Here is a 14,418-nt window from a genome sequence, read left to right as displayed (position 1 = left end):
TCTATTTCTTTTTATAACAGGTTTACTCATCGATCGAAGATCGTTCATGGTATCGTTGAGAAAAAAGTTCCACATAACTAGAATGTTTTTCTTTAAAACGAAAAAGTTCTCTCTAAACCTAATACTTTGGAAGCCTTGGGGGAGAAAGAAACTCTCGACGGTTCCCATGGTTCGGTTAATTGGTACAAAGGTCTGATAAACGACTGACTCGAGCTCGTATCCCAATCTAGCGATCCGATCGTTCGATGCCTGTTCTCCGCGCAGTATCGTATTTCAGTTGTCACGGTCATTAAAACAAGTAATTATCAGAACAATTCAATATGAGGTATACGAAACTTTCAAACGAAACGAAAAAAAAAAAAAAATAAGTACAACAGGGAAACGGTAACGCGGTCCACCGTGTGGCGTATGTGAAACGGGAACCCTTTATAGATTGCGTGTGCTCACCAAGTATGCACGTTCAGTACAGTACAGTCGTTCATTACAAAGCATTACAATACAATACAAAGTAGCGTAGAGTTTCATAATGGTAGTCCACTTGTAGCGAAATAGTATTTAAACAGTCCAAGCAGACAAAAAAACCGGAAAAAAAGACACATAATCGACAAAAAAATTGCAGCTAACCGTAACACTGAATAAACGTAAAAAAAAAAAAATGGGATAAAAATCGATCTTCATGAAGTACATGCAAGACCACGCATACACACTCACACATACACAAAGGTCACACTCACTCGCACACTCATTGGCACCAAACATTTGCGATACATGGGTAAAACGGAATCGTGCGCTCGAGTGTATCGCGAGAAAAATATCACGACGCTTCGAAACAAAAGCAATGGTAAAACGAAAGGCATCTATTTACATACACACATACACACAGAGGACACACGTACATACGGTATACAAAATTACATAAAAGACAGATTTCGACGGCCAAACGAGAGAAAAACGCGACCGCGTGAGCTCACTCTCGGGGAAGAGGGGAAGTTAGGAAGAAGGGTCGACGACGTCTGACCGTAAAGATACGTCGGCGAAACCAGATTTATATAACGTATATTGTATTATGTATGTCGATATACGATCGCATATATCGATGGAAAAACGAAAGTAAACAAAAGAAAGAAGAAAACGTAACAGGAGAAAAAAAAATACGATGTAAAAAAGAAAAAAATGCCGGACAGGGTGGAGATCGAGCGTCCGCCTCCCCATCCCCCTTTATGCACACATTACACACGTTTACACACAGAGACACGTTACACACACACACGTACAGAGAATATACGTCGACGGACGTGTCGACGGTGTTTCGTTTTGAAAGTACCTTGCGCGAGTCGTCTCGAATCGTTTAGTACAAAATGGAATTATGCTCTCGGTGGACGAGATGCGTGCGATCCACGTTCCACGCGGTTCAGACCAGGGTATCGAGCAACCAAGTCCGCGGATTCGATATGAGAAACCAGGTTTCCCTTTTCGTTTCTTTTTTTTTTCTTCTGTTGTTGCGTTTTAATGCCACCGGCGACGACGGCCACCATATCCGCGTGGGTTGTTGCGAACCGAACTAAGATTCACGGTGCCGTAACGGGGGTGAAGGTGGGCGGGGAGGGAGGTGGTGGTAGATTTGAAGAAATCGCGTATAACGCACATTCTGTTCCAACTACGACAAGCATCAATGGGTTCCTGGGATACAAAAAAAGTTTCTAGCGCAACAAAAAAGAAAAAAAGAACGATGCTTCAAGAAATAATTTTTTTCTGTAAAATTCGACGAGACAATGTCGCGGCGGCACCGTGAACCTGTTCGCGAGTTCGTTTGAAATACGTGTATATTTTTTGTACGAATGGAGAACGCGACGACGATGATTTCGCGAAAAAACCGCTTGTGGAAACACGTTCTGACATCACCGACTTTGTTACGCTGATTTATCAGAAAGATTTTTATCGATGTTAGGTGTGTATTATTGAACGTTACTTGTGATTACAATTTTTAGAGGATTTGTAAGCGCGAGACGCGATAGGAGCTTGGATATATTGGATCTCGCGTTGTTTTTCTTTTTTTGTTCGAAATACAAAGTTTTATTCGATATCTCGTATTAGGAATAATTTGTACGTGTGTTTTGTTGTCTTTTAATTTCATGCGATACCGTTTCGCCACCCCCTGGTGAACGCGATATCCGCGATTCTAACGCACAGAAATAAACAAAGGTTCCTCCGCTTCGAACGAGCTCCTCTTGCGTCCTGGTGCGTAACTTCGGACGAAATGAAACAAAAACTGCCATTTTTAATTAAATATCGTCGATCCCCGCGAAAGATTGATAAATTATTGATAGTCGTAAATTATTCGTTGCCCTAATCCTGCGGAACGATTGTGTAAAGAGAAATGAGAAGGTTAGTGCGGAGGGAAGGAGGAATGTCAGAGATCGCGGCGAAAGCGGATGTTCGGTTCGATCGCATTTTTCTTTTTTTAACATTTTCGCGAGTCTTTCGGTACTGATCATACGAGCAAAAGAAAAAGAAATCGCTCCAATTCGTTCCATCGTAATCGAAACGTCGTCTCCCATGGACGAACGCGCTACATTCACGAGCAGTACATCTTGCAAAGCACATAATATCCACGATTTATCAAATATCGTTAAGAGATCGGTCGATCGATTAAAAGGAAAATACATTGTTTCGTGTGTTCGTAGACTACTATTGCTGGCAAATTTCTTGTGTATCGTAAAATAATTTCAAATATTTTACACAAGGTGTACCAAAATGAAACCATCGAATAATGTAAAAATGAAAAAGACTATATACATATATAGGTATATAGATAGAAATTATTTTTGCAATTTAAGGTGCCTCTATGAATTTAATGACTGCTTTCTTTAAAGTTTTGAGCAGTAAAAATGACGAATGTCATAACGTAGACCACAGAAACTGAAAATTCATCCCTTTCACAATTGGCGCGTTTTTATACTGTGACATATTTAAGAATTTATTCATAGGATATACTAACGCAATTCGATTGTTTTATTCTGGGACACCTATGATTGATCAACTGTTTCGGTTATTTACACACAAACAGAACATATCAATGATACTTTTTTATATCCCGGACGTATTGGGTAATTTTTGGAGTAATCGAGAAACGATACGGAACGATAAACTGTAAAAAAAAAATAAATAAACGTCGAGTCTATGGGATATCGTGTGCTTTATGGGATCGAATGTACATACATAGCGTATACATAATAGGAAAATTGCGGCGGCGTGTAGTGTATGAAATCTCACGATTCGCGATGCCGAGAAGGAAGATGATTATGTTTCGAGGCGCGCCCCCCAAAACGTTGGGTCACGCGGCCATGCCACTTGTTTTAATCGATTCGATCCGATTAATTATGCCTCGAATTTCATTCGCCTAAGATTTTGTAACCGTGTATGCTTCACAGACAACGAATCTCTCGACTTGCCAAACGACTCGCGTCTGACAATAGTTTGCGATCCTTCGATGCGATTGTTTCGGTGCAGACTTTTTTTATTACGTAAGACAGAATTTACAAATGAAAGGATAATAGCCTAAAAATAAAAAAAAACATGTGTTTTATGCAAATTCTTTATGTTTGTTGATAACTGAGATGTCGTTCTGGAGTAATTTTTATGTCAATACAACCATTATCGTGGGATTTTGATGATTCTGTGTTTTCGTTTTAAAACTACGACGATGAAAGATCGGTTCCTCTGTCGCGCGTTAATCGACATGTATGAAATTCCCGGTATGGCAGATTTTACTTTGTTTCTTGAACTTACGCTTTTGCGTGTACGTTTCGTAAACGTGCTGTATTATAAGTTTTGTCTTACACGCGTATTGTACTTCAACTGTAAAAAGAAATAGCATTGACATTTCTGATTTAAACAACAACAAAAAATGCAACGACAAGCGGATATATTTTGAACGATTAGAATTAAGTTCCGAGTATTAGCGTTAATCGATGCCATTTCCGTGCCATCGCTTTCCTTCGTAAGCGCTCAAAATAGACTGTGGATTTGGTTCTGATCCATTCGATGAGAAAAACTTATTATCAAACTCTGGTCCTAGAAAGCGATTCGATTTATTTGCGAAAGAATTGGATAGATTCACGGAGTGGAGAAAAGACGGTGAGGGTGAACTGAACGAAAGCGATGCTCGATTTGAAGCGCGCGAATCACTACTACCGCAAAGTTCAAAATTATCGGAAAGAGTACGAGAGAAAAGGAACACTTTAGGCAAGACGGTAATCGAAGTAAGGTATACAGACTTCTTTGTGAAAGTAAACGCGATGGGGAAAATACTATTATCGGGCGATAGGCGATGTTGTTTCACTTATCCGCGGAGAGGTACATTCGCGGTCCTAAGATCTAAGCATAAGAAAATGAAAATTCCCAAACACAAAAAAAGAAGATTCGAAACGAAGCACGAGAAATGATGAGAGAAGGACGTATTTGAAAGGCCTACGTATTGTCGCACTCGTTTGAAAACTTATTGCAAGAATGCACACGAAGTAGCGTACACTCGCTGTACCGTTTGTTGACGCGAATAAACACGCGAATTAAAAGTCGATTTGATTTATATGTACACGGTGAGCCCGAGGTTCGCGCGAGGACACGCGCGTTTATGCTGGAACAAGAGAGAACAATCTGCCGATCGATCGATACTCGTGTGTTTCTCTGTTTGACTGCCAGTTGCGCGAATCAATCAATCACCGAGCCGCTTCTTTCGCGTAAGCGCTAATGTCCTCTGCTGCGATAATTGTTATTATACGAACGAATTCAAGACGGCATGGTATACAAGACTAAGAACAAGACCTAAAATGGGGACATAATATTTTATAACTCAACTTTTGTACAGAATAAATAAATACTTGTACTGTGGACCAATATTTGTTTTATTTCATTAGCATTCCGATGAATAGAAATCGAATACGATGACCCCAGGAATCACTGAATAGAGTATAATGAATAGACCATAATTATAATAACAGTAGACTGTAACAAATGGCTGTAAAAAAAAAGTAAATAATCTCTTTAATACATAAAAACGTTTCTCTGTATTAATTGTATCAAAAACTATACGCTCTGTACAACGAATGAACATTCATTTACAATTGCAAATTCTTCAATTTTTGTTGCATAAACTATTTATTTTTCGTTTGAACTAATGGTATTATAACAATACTATTTTTCGCTTCTGGTATACGCCACCATCTACCAAGCCTATGTTCTTGACCAACCCCAGCGATAAGTTCAGTTCCATCCGGAGTGAAATATAGTGAGTTTATGAAGCCTGGTAATTGAATTTCGAATAGTGGACTCAACGACCTGAAGGAGTCTGCACATTGCCATAATTTTATAGTGCCATTTCGTGAACCTATTTTATACAAAATACAAGAAAATTAATAATTCTTTTATACATATATAATGTCTATAATATATCGACAGAAATATAATCAGTACCCGACGCGACTAGATCTGTATTGAGTAACGTGGCTATACTGGAAATCCACATTGGCTGATTGTTCGTTTCGTCCCGTCCATGTGCATTTGGCACCGAGCATAATGGTTTCTTTTTTAAACAACCCCAGACAGACAACTGTCCATCGTCTCCACAGCTAAAGAAATTTTCTTCATTTATAAGCTTCACGCTATCTATACTGCCACCGTGTCCATTGAATATGAGTTGTGATTCTTCTACAATTTTCCAAATTCGAATCGTCCCGTCAAAACCACCGCTCGTAACAGCCCGTTCCCGTGCGAGTGCATCAATCGATGTGATGCCGCTTTGGTGACCAAATCTGCAGAACGAATAAAAGGATAGTATTTCCAGAATAGACTTATGCATAATCACACGGAGTATCAAAGTTACTAACAAAGATTCAACATATGCCATATCATCCAAATTCCATACTTTTACGCTTCTGTCTTCAGAAGCAGAGTATAACGTGTGCGTGTCCTTACGGAACACCAAACCAGTCACAGTGCCTCTGTGACCTTGCAAATTCTTTATGTGGTTCAAAGTGTCAGCACTAAAAACCCTAATATCTTTGCAGCCCTTATCTCCTAATACCTTTAAGTATACAAATTACATTTGAATTGTAGTTATAAACATGAGCATGCTACATTTAAAAACTTTTGTATACTCTCACCAAAAATTTACTATCAGAGCTTACAGCCATACACTGTACACACTTTATTCCATCTTGAGTTTTTCTTTTCCCCTTGATGGCTTTTAACTTAGTTCTTTCTTTTAACGACCCTAATGTGTAATGCACAGTAAAATATAGTTATATGTAACATATTTAATAATGAAATAACTATAGGTAATATACATTTAACTAAACCACCATCCTTTGAGCCAGAATATAAGAATTTCCCATTGCCAGAAAGGCATATACAGGTAATAGAATCTCTGTGTTCTTTACATTTCAAAACAATTGGTTCACTGTGACTAACATAATTTGATGCTACGGTTTTTCGTAATCGTCCTTTTTCTTCCAAATATTCTTCGTGTAACCTTTTTGTGACTGCTCCTTGTTCAAATTCTGCTCTATCTCTCTCTAGATTTCATAAAACTAAAGTTAGAAATTAATAATACATAACATCTCGACAATACTTTATTAGGAATATACCTTCTTCTTCAATTCGCTCAAGATATTTTTTTGCCAATCTCACACGCTTTTCCTGTGCAGTTTCTTCTTCATCTTCATCACTTTCGTATTCTTGAAATTTATTTCTGCAACGTGAAATAATAATTAATGTAGTAAATGCATTCTTAAATTCTTGAGGGTACACTAATCACTACACACTTACCTATCATTTTCTTCTGCAAGTTCTTCATCTGTACTAGCAATACTTTCATTGTCATTGGGTACAGATTTCTTTACACTCTTCTTTTTTCCTTTAGTCTTTCCGACATGACCATTAATCTACAGAATTAACACAGATATTTTGTTTGAAATATTATATCATAAATATATTTTAAAATGCAGTAATAAATTAATATATAAAGAACTGTATGTACCAACGTAAATACAAAGATTTTAATTAATTTATAAAGAAACAGAAATATATAATGTACCTTCCTTTTATTTCCTCCAGTGGTCTGATTATTTCGAATAAAAAATGACATAATGAATTAAAAATACTCTTGAAAATGAATAACCTGTTCAGTTTAACCACATGGCATGTGCATATATCATGTATACACAAGTATTACCAACATATAGTCACAAAAGTGCACAAAAGTTCCTATTGGGTACAGTACAGTGCAGTGTCAATAAATTGTCACACTAAATACTTAGTGTACAGACAAGGTATAGGAATAGACATCTCATCTAATGTATTCTTGCGGCCCACTTTTCTGGCATTACATTACCCCATTTCCATTTTAGTGTCACCACAGACGAGATATAAGAATAGACCTAACATCTTATGGAACTTGGTGTCCCACGAAAATCACGCTGATTCGATTCACTCTACATAAAAGTTTCCGACTTTAAGAACTACGATAGATGTTCTGAAACTGGTATTTTATCCAAACGAGGTTCGGTTCATTGGCGTACGAATCGAATGTCCCTAGATAAACTACGTTACGCACATGTACTGTGGTACCACCACCGACTAGGTATATGATAGACCTGGATAGACCTATCATCATATAGGACTTCGTGTCTCATGTTCTGAAATACCGATAGTGTAAAAAGTCAGGGATTTTTTGCTGCCCTCTACTATATTATTGACATTATGGAATATTTTTTTGTCTGCAACCAATTTTGAAACGAACTAGGTGATCATTTTGTCATACATAGGTGTTTATAACTGGTGATGAATGAATTGTTATTGTTAGTCTTGTTTTCTCAAAAGTGAATGATAATTAATAATAATAAATCGAAGAGATCGCTGCCGCATGTGGCAAACGGATTCTCCTCTGTCCGTTCGTTGTAAACGTATTAAAAAAAGGTCTTCTCACTTTACATAAAGCAGGCTTGGGTACTTTTGATTTGAAATGAAAACTACAAATAAAAACAGCCAATATTTATTCCAAATAAAATAACAGATAAGTTTATTTGAAAATAAGGATATATGCAAATAAATTCCAAAATCTTATTTCAGAAATAAATTATTTCTAAATAATTATTTAGAAATAATTATAACATATAAGTATATGTAATAATATAGAATAAAAATATACTATTAGTCCGATATTTGAAAATATGCATGCGTTCGTTGTCACTGTTAAACTGTTGTAATAACAATGGAATAATAAAATAATTTACTCAAATGTACATAATAATACATATACATATCCATAAAAACCATATTAAACGCAATAACTTTTTTGTACGTGAAGAAAAACTAATATAGGTCCGTCGGGATGCGAACCCAAGACTCCTTTCTAATACGTTTACTTTATAGCGAACGGACGGAAGAGAATCCGTTCACGACCATCGTCCCTTCTTAGATTTAACGTAGTTCACAAATTCACCGTTCTCATAACGTAGAGGGCAGCAGAAAATCCCTGACTTTTTACACTATCGGTATTTCAGAACATGAGACACGAAGTCCCATAAGATGATAGGTCTATCCTATACCTAGTCGGTGCTTATACCTTGTCTGTGGCAGTAGGAACCATCGTGTCTCTACTATATCGGTAACGTTGGGGTTTGTCACCGATATGGTAACGGGGTTCTAGAACACCTCAATATCTGGTCACGAAAGAGCATTGGGTGACAGATCTATTCATGTACCTCGTCTGTTGTTCTCCTGTCAAACGTGACATGAATTTTTATTCAAACTTCACATGTCTGACCGATAACCTAGTCCAATAATTAGAACGGAATGGGTATTTTCTTTGCGAAGAAGAAACCTCCGAGTCGTGTCACGGAACAAGACAAAGCTGTTTTGGTACGTTCTCTTACAAACTTTCTAACCTCTCCACTGTCGTTACAGTTGTCCGATAGAATACAGTTATTTTACAGCAATTAAAACAAACGAGGGATAAAATTAAGCAGTATCAACGAAAAATCGAACAGACACTTGAAAAAGATCGATTACTTGCTAAGAAACTTATACAGAATGGACGAAAAGAGTGAATATTATGTTTCTTTATATTCATAGTTTTGTTTAATTGTTTGGAATACATTTATTCATTGACACAATATTTTTTTCAGTCGAGCATTACTGTTGTTACGAAAAAAGAAATTCCAAGAGCAATTATTATTCAAGACTGATGGACAGCTTGAAAATCTTGAGCGTATGGTACATGATATAGAATTTGCACAAGTGGAACTGAAGGTTGTCGATGGACTTAAAGTCGGCAATGTTGCATTGAAAAAACTACATGATTTGTTGTCAATTGATGAAATTGAAAAGGTCATGGATGAAACCAAAGAAGGCATTGAGAAACAGAAGGAGATTGATGACGTTTTGGTAGGAGCTCTAACAGATGAAGATGAAAGCGAAGTTGCAGCAGAGCTTGATGCCTTAATAGCAGCAGAAGTTGATGAAAAAACACCGGAAGTACCAGGAGACATAACATTACCAGAAATACCAGAAGAACTACCAGAAAAGAAGAAAGGTAATGCATTAAATGGTTGTAATCCTATGTCTTTTTATAGGACAAATGTTTAATTATTCATTATTTATTTTTACAGAACGTACAAAAGAAAAAATGCCAGAAGCCATTGCTCTAGAAGCATAAGTGAACATTAACTATCATTAGCAAAGTTTTTATTCTATTGGCACTTTGCCCAGGGGTCTATGTATATATGTACAGTACCTTGTGTGTAAGGCTGGACATGAAATTTAATTCATGTTACGAGATCAGTATAATATAATTGGAAGAAAAGAAGTTACTTTTATCGAAGAAATGTTGTTTGAAGACTGTTTTCCATTATACAGTGTGTGTATGCGATTTCAATACAGTGAACAAAAGATTCAAAGCAATGGATATGTGATTCAGACAAATGTATATTGTTCATTCACAAAGTTAAATGTGTCATGTATGTATGTTACACAATGTTAATTATATTTGTACTGCTTTGTATGTACAAATACATTTTTATCTTATTATTGGCCTCTTATATTTAGGTGTATAAAAAATGCAAATGATTAAAAAACTTTAATAAAACGTGGTTTTATTTACTACACCTCGTCAGAAATATTGAATACCTTATAAATTTGCGTTAAATTATTTAAAATCAGAATGCAAGTACGAGAAATTTTATTTGAAAATCGATAATAGATTTCAGATTAGACAGTGTTACTTTTATTTTTAAGTTAACATGTGATAATTTCAACATATGAATATTATATACGTTATAGGAAACGTATAAATTTTAATACGTTCAACTTACGCTTCATTAAATTTTCTTGTGTACCGAATGATGTACACAATACGTGTGTATTTCAAGTAGAATACAATGTTTGCTGATGTTTTTGTTCATTCGCAGATTATAATAATAATTACACAAAAATAGAAAGACGCGCGTAACAAGTCAGCGAAAAGAATTCAGAGTCCGATAAGATAAACCACTCGTAGTGATCTAGGTGCTCAAATATACCGTCTACGAAATATTTCTCATCTACGTAACTACTGGACTTAGTCTAATGCATTTGCTCGTTTATGATACCATGAAACTATTTAGAAATACGCAATATGCACAGTAGATATAATAAGAAGCCTATGATTTAATTAAACAAATAAAAAAAATTTATTTTCTCATGTTATCGGTAGTAGTGAACCTTATTCTTTATTTCTTTGCCTTTTAACTGCAGAAAAGAGATTTACATGTGGATTATAATATACGTAATAGATAGTTGCTCACATTATTATAAGGTAATATTTGAATTACCATGTCCTTTTTATTTCGTGATTTTTATTAATAATTATATTAAATACGTAATTTATTAATTGATTCACTGGATGATTCACTTCTATTATTTAAATTTTAAATTCATCTCCTTACGGAAAAACAAATAAAAAACGAATTCTTTTTACATGTATGTACTTACCTAACTAGATCGGACAAACCAGGAGTAATTGTGCTACCAGACGTCAGAATTAAATATAATTTGACCTGTTCTTCATGGTAATTTACATAACAAGACAAACACTTCATAGACAGTAGATATTAAATGTCACGTACGTGGGATGGTTTCTCTAATTCGGACAAGATCACGCTTCTTATATTAACATTAATAATATGCTCATTCTTGAATTTAAAATATTGCATTACTTAAGCGTGTTACAACTGATATAATATGATACTTACAAAGGAAATCAAAAACATTTAGAAATCAAGTAAAAAGGTCAATAGAGAAGACACTGTTAATTCAGAGTCAGTAAAGAAACTTTTTTAAACAGAACAGTTCTAATGGGATCTCTTAAGCAGAAGAATTATCTCTCGTTTATGAGAAATTATTGTAATTTTCCTTTGGAATTTTGGTATGGATGTAACTTAGTTACGTTGTCTATTTTATTAAAGCAAATATTACAATTTCGTAATACATGCTATTCTATTTGAATAATAATGAAACTTCTAATTTTATATGACACCACCCTATAAAATACGATGTTAATTATAAGAAAGTCATCTCGTATAATTTGGTAAACCAATACTTGTACAACATGAGGCTGAAGAACGCTTAGCATTTCTGCAATCAAGTTTTAGATCCGGTTGTGCAAATATTCGCAAACGATTTGGATTTTTCCATTCGTCTACTTTATCCGAAGATTTAAATTCATCTTACGTAAAAACGCTACTACATTGAATGTAGAAGTTATTTTCATACATCGTGACATAATCAGGATAGATGAATTTTTATGTTCTGGAGGACATCATTCTTTAATAGGTTCATTCACATCAACTTTGTTTTTGTTGTAAATCCCTGTTGCAAAATCTTCGTTCTTGCTTGTTTTCATAGCGATTACTAAGCATGCCGCACAATATTTAACATTTTGAATATTCCGTCGTACGATGCAAAGGTAACGCAACCTTTTAAGGACCTCGTCTGAAGTTTATTTGCACAAGGAACAACGCCACTTGAATGCAAGATGTCCAGTGTGCTTAACTTCATCTGTGAAATCCAGATAAGACCAGCTTACGGCGCCAATAACAACGTTCAAATTGCGTTAACAAATCGTTTGGCGCCTAGAGAATCGTTTTAGTGGCATCCAGCGATTAACACTATTTCAATGGTCAGGGCCACTCGACCCGACAGCGTAATTGTGGTGGTCGTGTAATAATCACTGATAATCAATTATCGATGCTCGATTAATCCTATTGACTAAGCGTGGCACGAACAAACAAATCGTATACGAGCCTTTTGTTGTTAAACCAATTTACAACACCCGATGACTTGCGCGTGTATGTCACTTTCCATTAATGTTCCGAGTTTTCGAAATATTTTCGTTTAAAGAATCATTTTGTCCGTATATCAAGATCTCTCATTATGCCAGGAATTGGCCTTTCACGAGCTTCAAAGTTGCAAGAAAATCACTGTGATTAGAGATTGGAAATCACGGGAGATCCGACGAATAAAATGCCGCCAATTAACAGGAAATGCTCAAGCAGTGTTGCTGGAAAATCGTGCTGGGTAGTGGCGAACGATCGCAAGCTGGTACACGATGCTAGTGGTAATTTGCAGGAAGTATCGCGGTGTCTTGATATTTAAAGTGACGCCTATACGGATCAGCGGTTCGGTATTTAAAACCGGACGACCTTCGTGAATGGGAGAGACGAAGAGAAAGGACGAACGGGATCCCTTGACTAACCTTTTCGTCAAACTCCATCCTTGTTCTTCCAACCTCTGATATTACAGTCTCATCCGGCTGCGTGTTACAGTTCCGGATTGTTCAGACAGATTCACAAATGTCTTATTTATTCCTCGTTATTCTACACCGTTCGAATTACTTTCCTTGATGTAATAATCCCGGACGATAGCTTGTTGCATACCATCGACACCTGCAGCAGATCTCGTATCAGAATAAATATAAAATCATTTATCGCTTTCAAATATATTCTCGAATGCTATTGTTTGTCCTCACAACAACTAACGTAACTGTAAGACGGGTTTAAACTACTTTAATTCGATGCTCTCTTGCGTCATGGAGTCCTCGAATTTTTTAGCTCGCGACAAATGGTTATCTTAATGTGGTCACTTGTATCGCGACGTAATTTCCAGAATATCCTCAGTGATTTCATCGACTGAAAATGATTCTGACGATATTCTTTCTATATTCGGATAACAGCATTCAAAAGTGTCGATCTTGCTATTAACATCGATTACCTGTTAGTTAACGTTGACATTACCGTAGCGAACGGAATAAAGAACGAATTTACAGAATTCAAGACGCAATTTCGTGAAATATTTCATTCAGATAAGAAAGCATTTTGGCATGATGTATAACATAAAATTAAGCTGTTCCTTGTTGTTCCGTTTGTTGATCGACAAATATTGTCTTGTCTGAAAAGGCAAGAGTATGAAACTGAAAACATTGTACCTTTTGGAACGGTACTATGATGAAATAAATCGATTTAAGTGTTTGCTGTTAAAAAAATAAATATTTGCGTTTTGACTTGTACTCTCATTATTTGGATCAGTCCTCTACTACCAATTTATTATAAGATTGTAAATATTTCCATCTGGAAATCGAGCGTTTTCTCGTGTAATTTCGTGGTACCTGTAACCATTGTGGTAGTTAACATGTTAAGAATCTACTTTTTAATGTTAAAAAATATTTTAAATCTCGAACCTGATCGCAGGTCATGTCTCACAGTATATACCTAAATTTAATTAATCATTTCATCTCACGAAAAGTTGCCACCCATTTCTAGCAGTCTCGTATGAAATACCCGTCGTCGCGCAGAATAATTCGCGAGAGAGAAGCATATTCCTTATCTCATTCAAACTATCGCAGATAAAACATTGGGCCGTGTCGGCTTATCTGAGTCGCATTACGTGACGCTTTTCAAGTAAGCTTTCCAGGTTACCCTGTGCACCCTATTCTTGTGGATATCAGGTCTGTTGCAACAGTGCTCGGTAAAATATACTTTCGAGTGCTCTGTAAATATATTACAGTTTCAATGTGATACTAATGAATGCATCATTTTATAATTAATTACATACAAATTGGAATAAATGTTCGTTCGACAATTAAATAGAATTTCTAATTTCACTATATTCATTTTACGCGTGATAGAAAATGTTTCCATACGTCTGTCATGGATACAAGAAAGTCACGTTTAAATATTAGTTTATATTTAAAAGTTTCGTCAGCGATTCTTCGTGCAATTACGTTGTTTTTATAAATCCACATGCTTCTGTTATGAAAAATACGGTCCATTGTTTTGCCGAGACAGCGTGTTCCTTCTTTTCATTTTTACTCCGAATGAAAACAAC

The 14,418-nt window shown here is 35.9% G+C and overlaps 2 protein-coding genes across 2 annotated transcripts; one reads left to right on the top strand and one right to left on the bottom strand.

Annotated features, from left to right (window-relative positions):
- Positions 1-4,891: 4,891 nt before the first annotated feature.
- Positions 4,892-8,647, bottom strand: LOC107185743 (U3 small nucleolar RNA-interacting protein 2). The gene is made up of 8 exons (XM_015573499.1): positions 8,624-8,647; positions 6,826-6,941; positions 6,645-6,748; positions 6,345-6,572; positions 6,162-6,271; positions 5,886-6,082; positions 5,473-5,810; positions 4,892-5,386 (listed from the first exon to the last, which is right to left on the bottom strand). The coding sequence occupies exons 1-8, from the start codon at positions 8,645-8,647 to the stop codon at positions 5,154-5,156; spliced, it is 1,350 nt and encodes a 449-aa protein (XP_015428985.1). The 3' UTR covers positions 4,892-5,153.
- A 55-nt stretch (positions 8,648-8,702) lies between these two features.
- On the top strand, positions 8,703-9,765 carry LOC107185868 (charged multivesicular body protein 6). Its single transcript, XM_015573640.1, has 4 exons — positions 8,703-8,919; positions 8,994-9,103; positions 9,186-9,592; positions 9,669-9,765. The coding sequence occupies exons 1-4, from the start codon at positions 8,854-8,856 to the stop codon at positions 9,713-9,715; spliced, it is 630 nt and encodes a 209-aa protein (XP_015429126.1). The 5' UTR covers positions 8,703-8,853; the 3' UTR covers positions 9,716-9,765.
- Positions 9,766-14,418: the final 4,653 nt, after the last annotated feature.

Source organism: Dufourea novaeangliae, unplaced genomic scaffold (genome assembly GCF_001272555.1).
Source record: "Dufourea novaeangliae isolate 0120121106 unplaced genomic scaffold, ASM127255v1 scaffold56, whole genome shotgun sequence".
In the NCBI taxonomy this organism is placed as follows: domain Eukaryota; kingdom Metazoa; phylum Arthropoda; class Insecta; order Hymenoptera; family Halictidae; genus Dufourea; species Dufourea novaeangliae.
Note: the sequence above shows the minus strand (reverse complement) of the source record. Positions and strands in the feature narration are given on the sequence as shown.

Coding starts and splice junctions, on each gene's coding strand:
- LOC107185743 (XM_015573499.1), bottom strand. CDS start 8,647: ATGGTTCCTACTGCCACAGACAAG. Junction 6,272..6,344: donor GGATGGTGGTTTAGTTAAAT/GTATATTACCTA, acceptor ATTACACATTAG/GGTCGTTAAAAGAAAGAACT. Junction 5,387..5,472: donor TACAGATCTAGTCGCGTCGG/GTACTGATTATA, acceptor TGTATAAAATAG/GTTCACGAAATGGCACTATA.
- LOC107185868 (XM_015573640.1), top strand. CDS start 8,854: ATGGGTATTTTCTTTGCGAAGAAGAAACCTCCGAGTCGTGTCACGGAA. Junction 8,920..8,993: donor AACAAGACAAAGCTGTTTTG/GTACGTTCTCTT, acceptor GTTATTTTACAG/CAATTAAAACAAACGAGGGA. Junction 9,104..9,185: donor ATACAGAATGGACGAAAAGA/GTGAATATTATG, acceptor TATTTTTTTCAG/TCGAGCATTACTGTTGTTAC.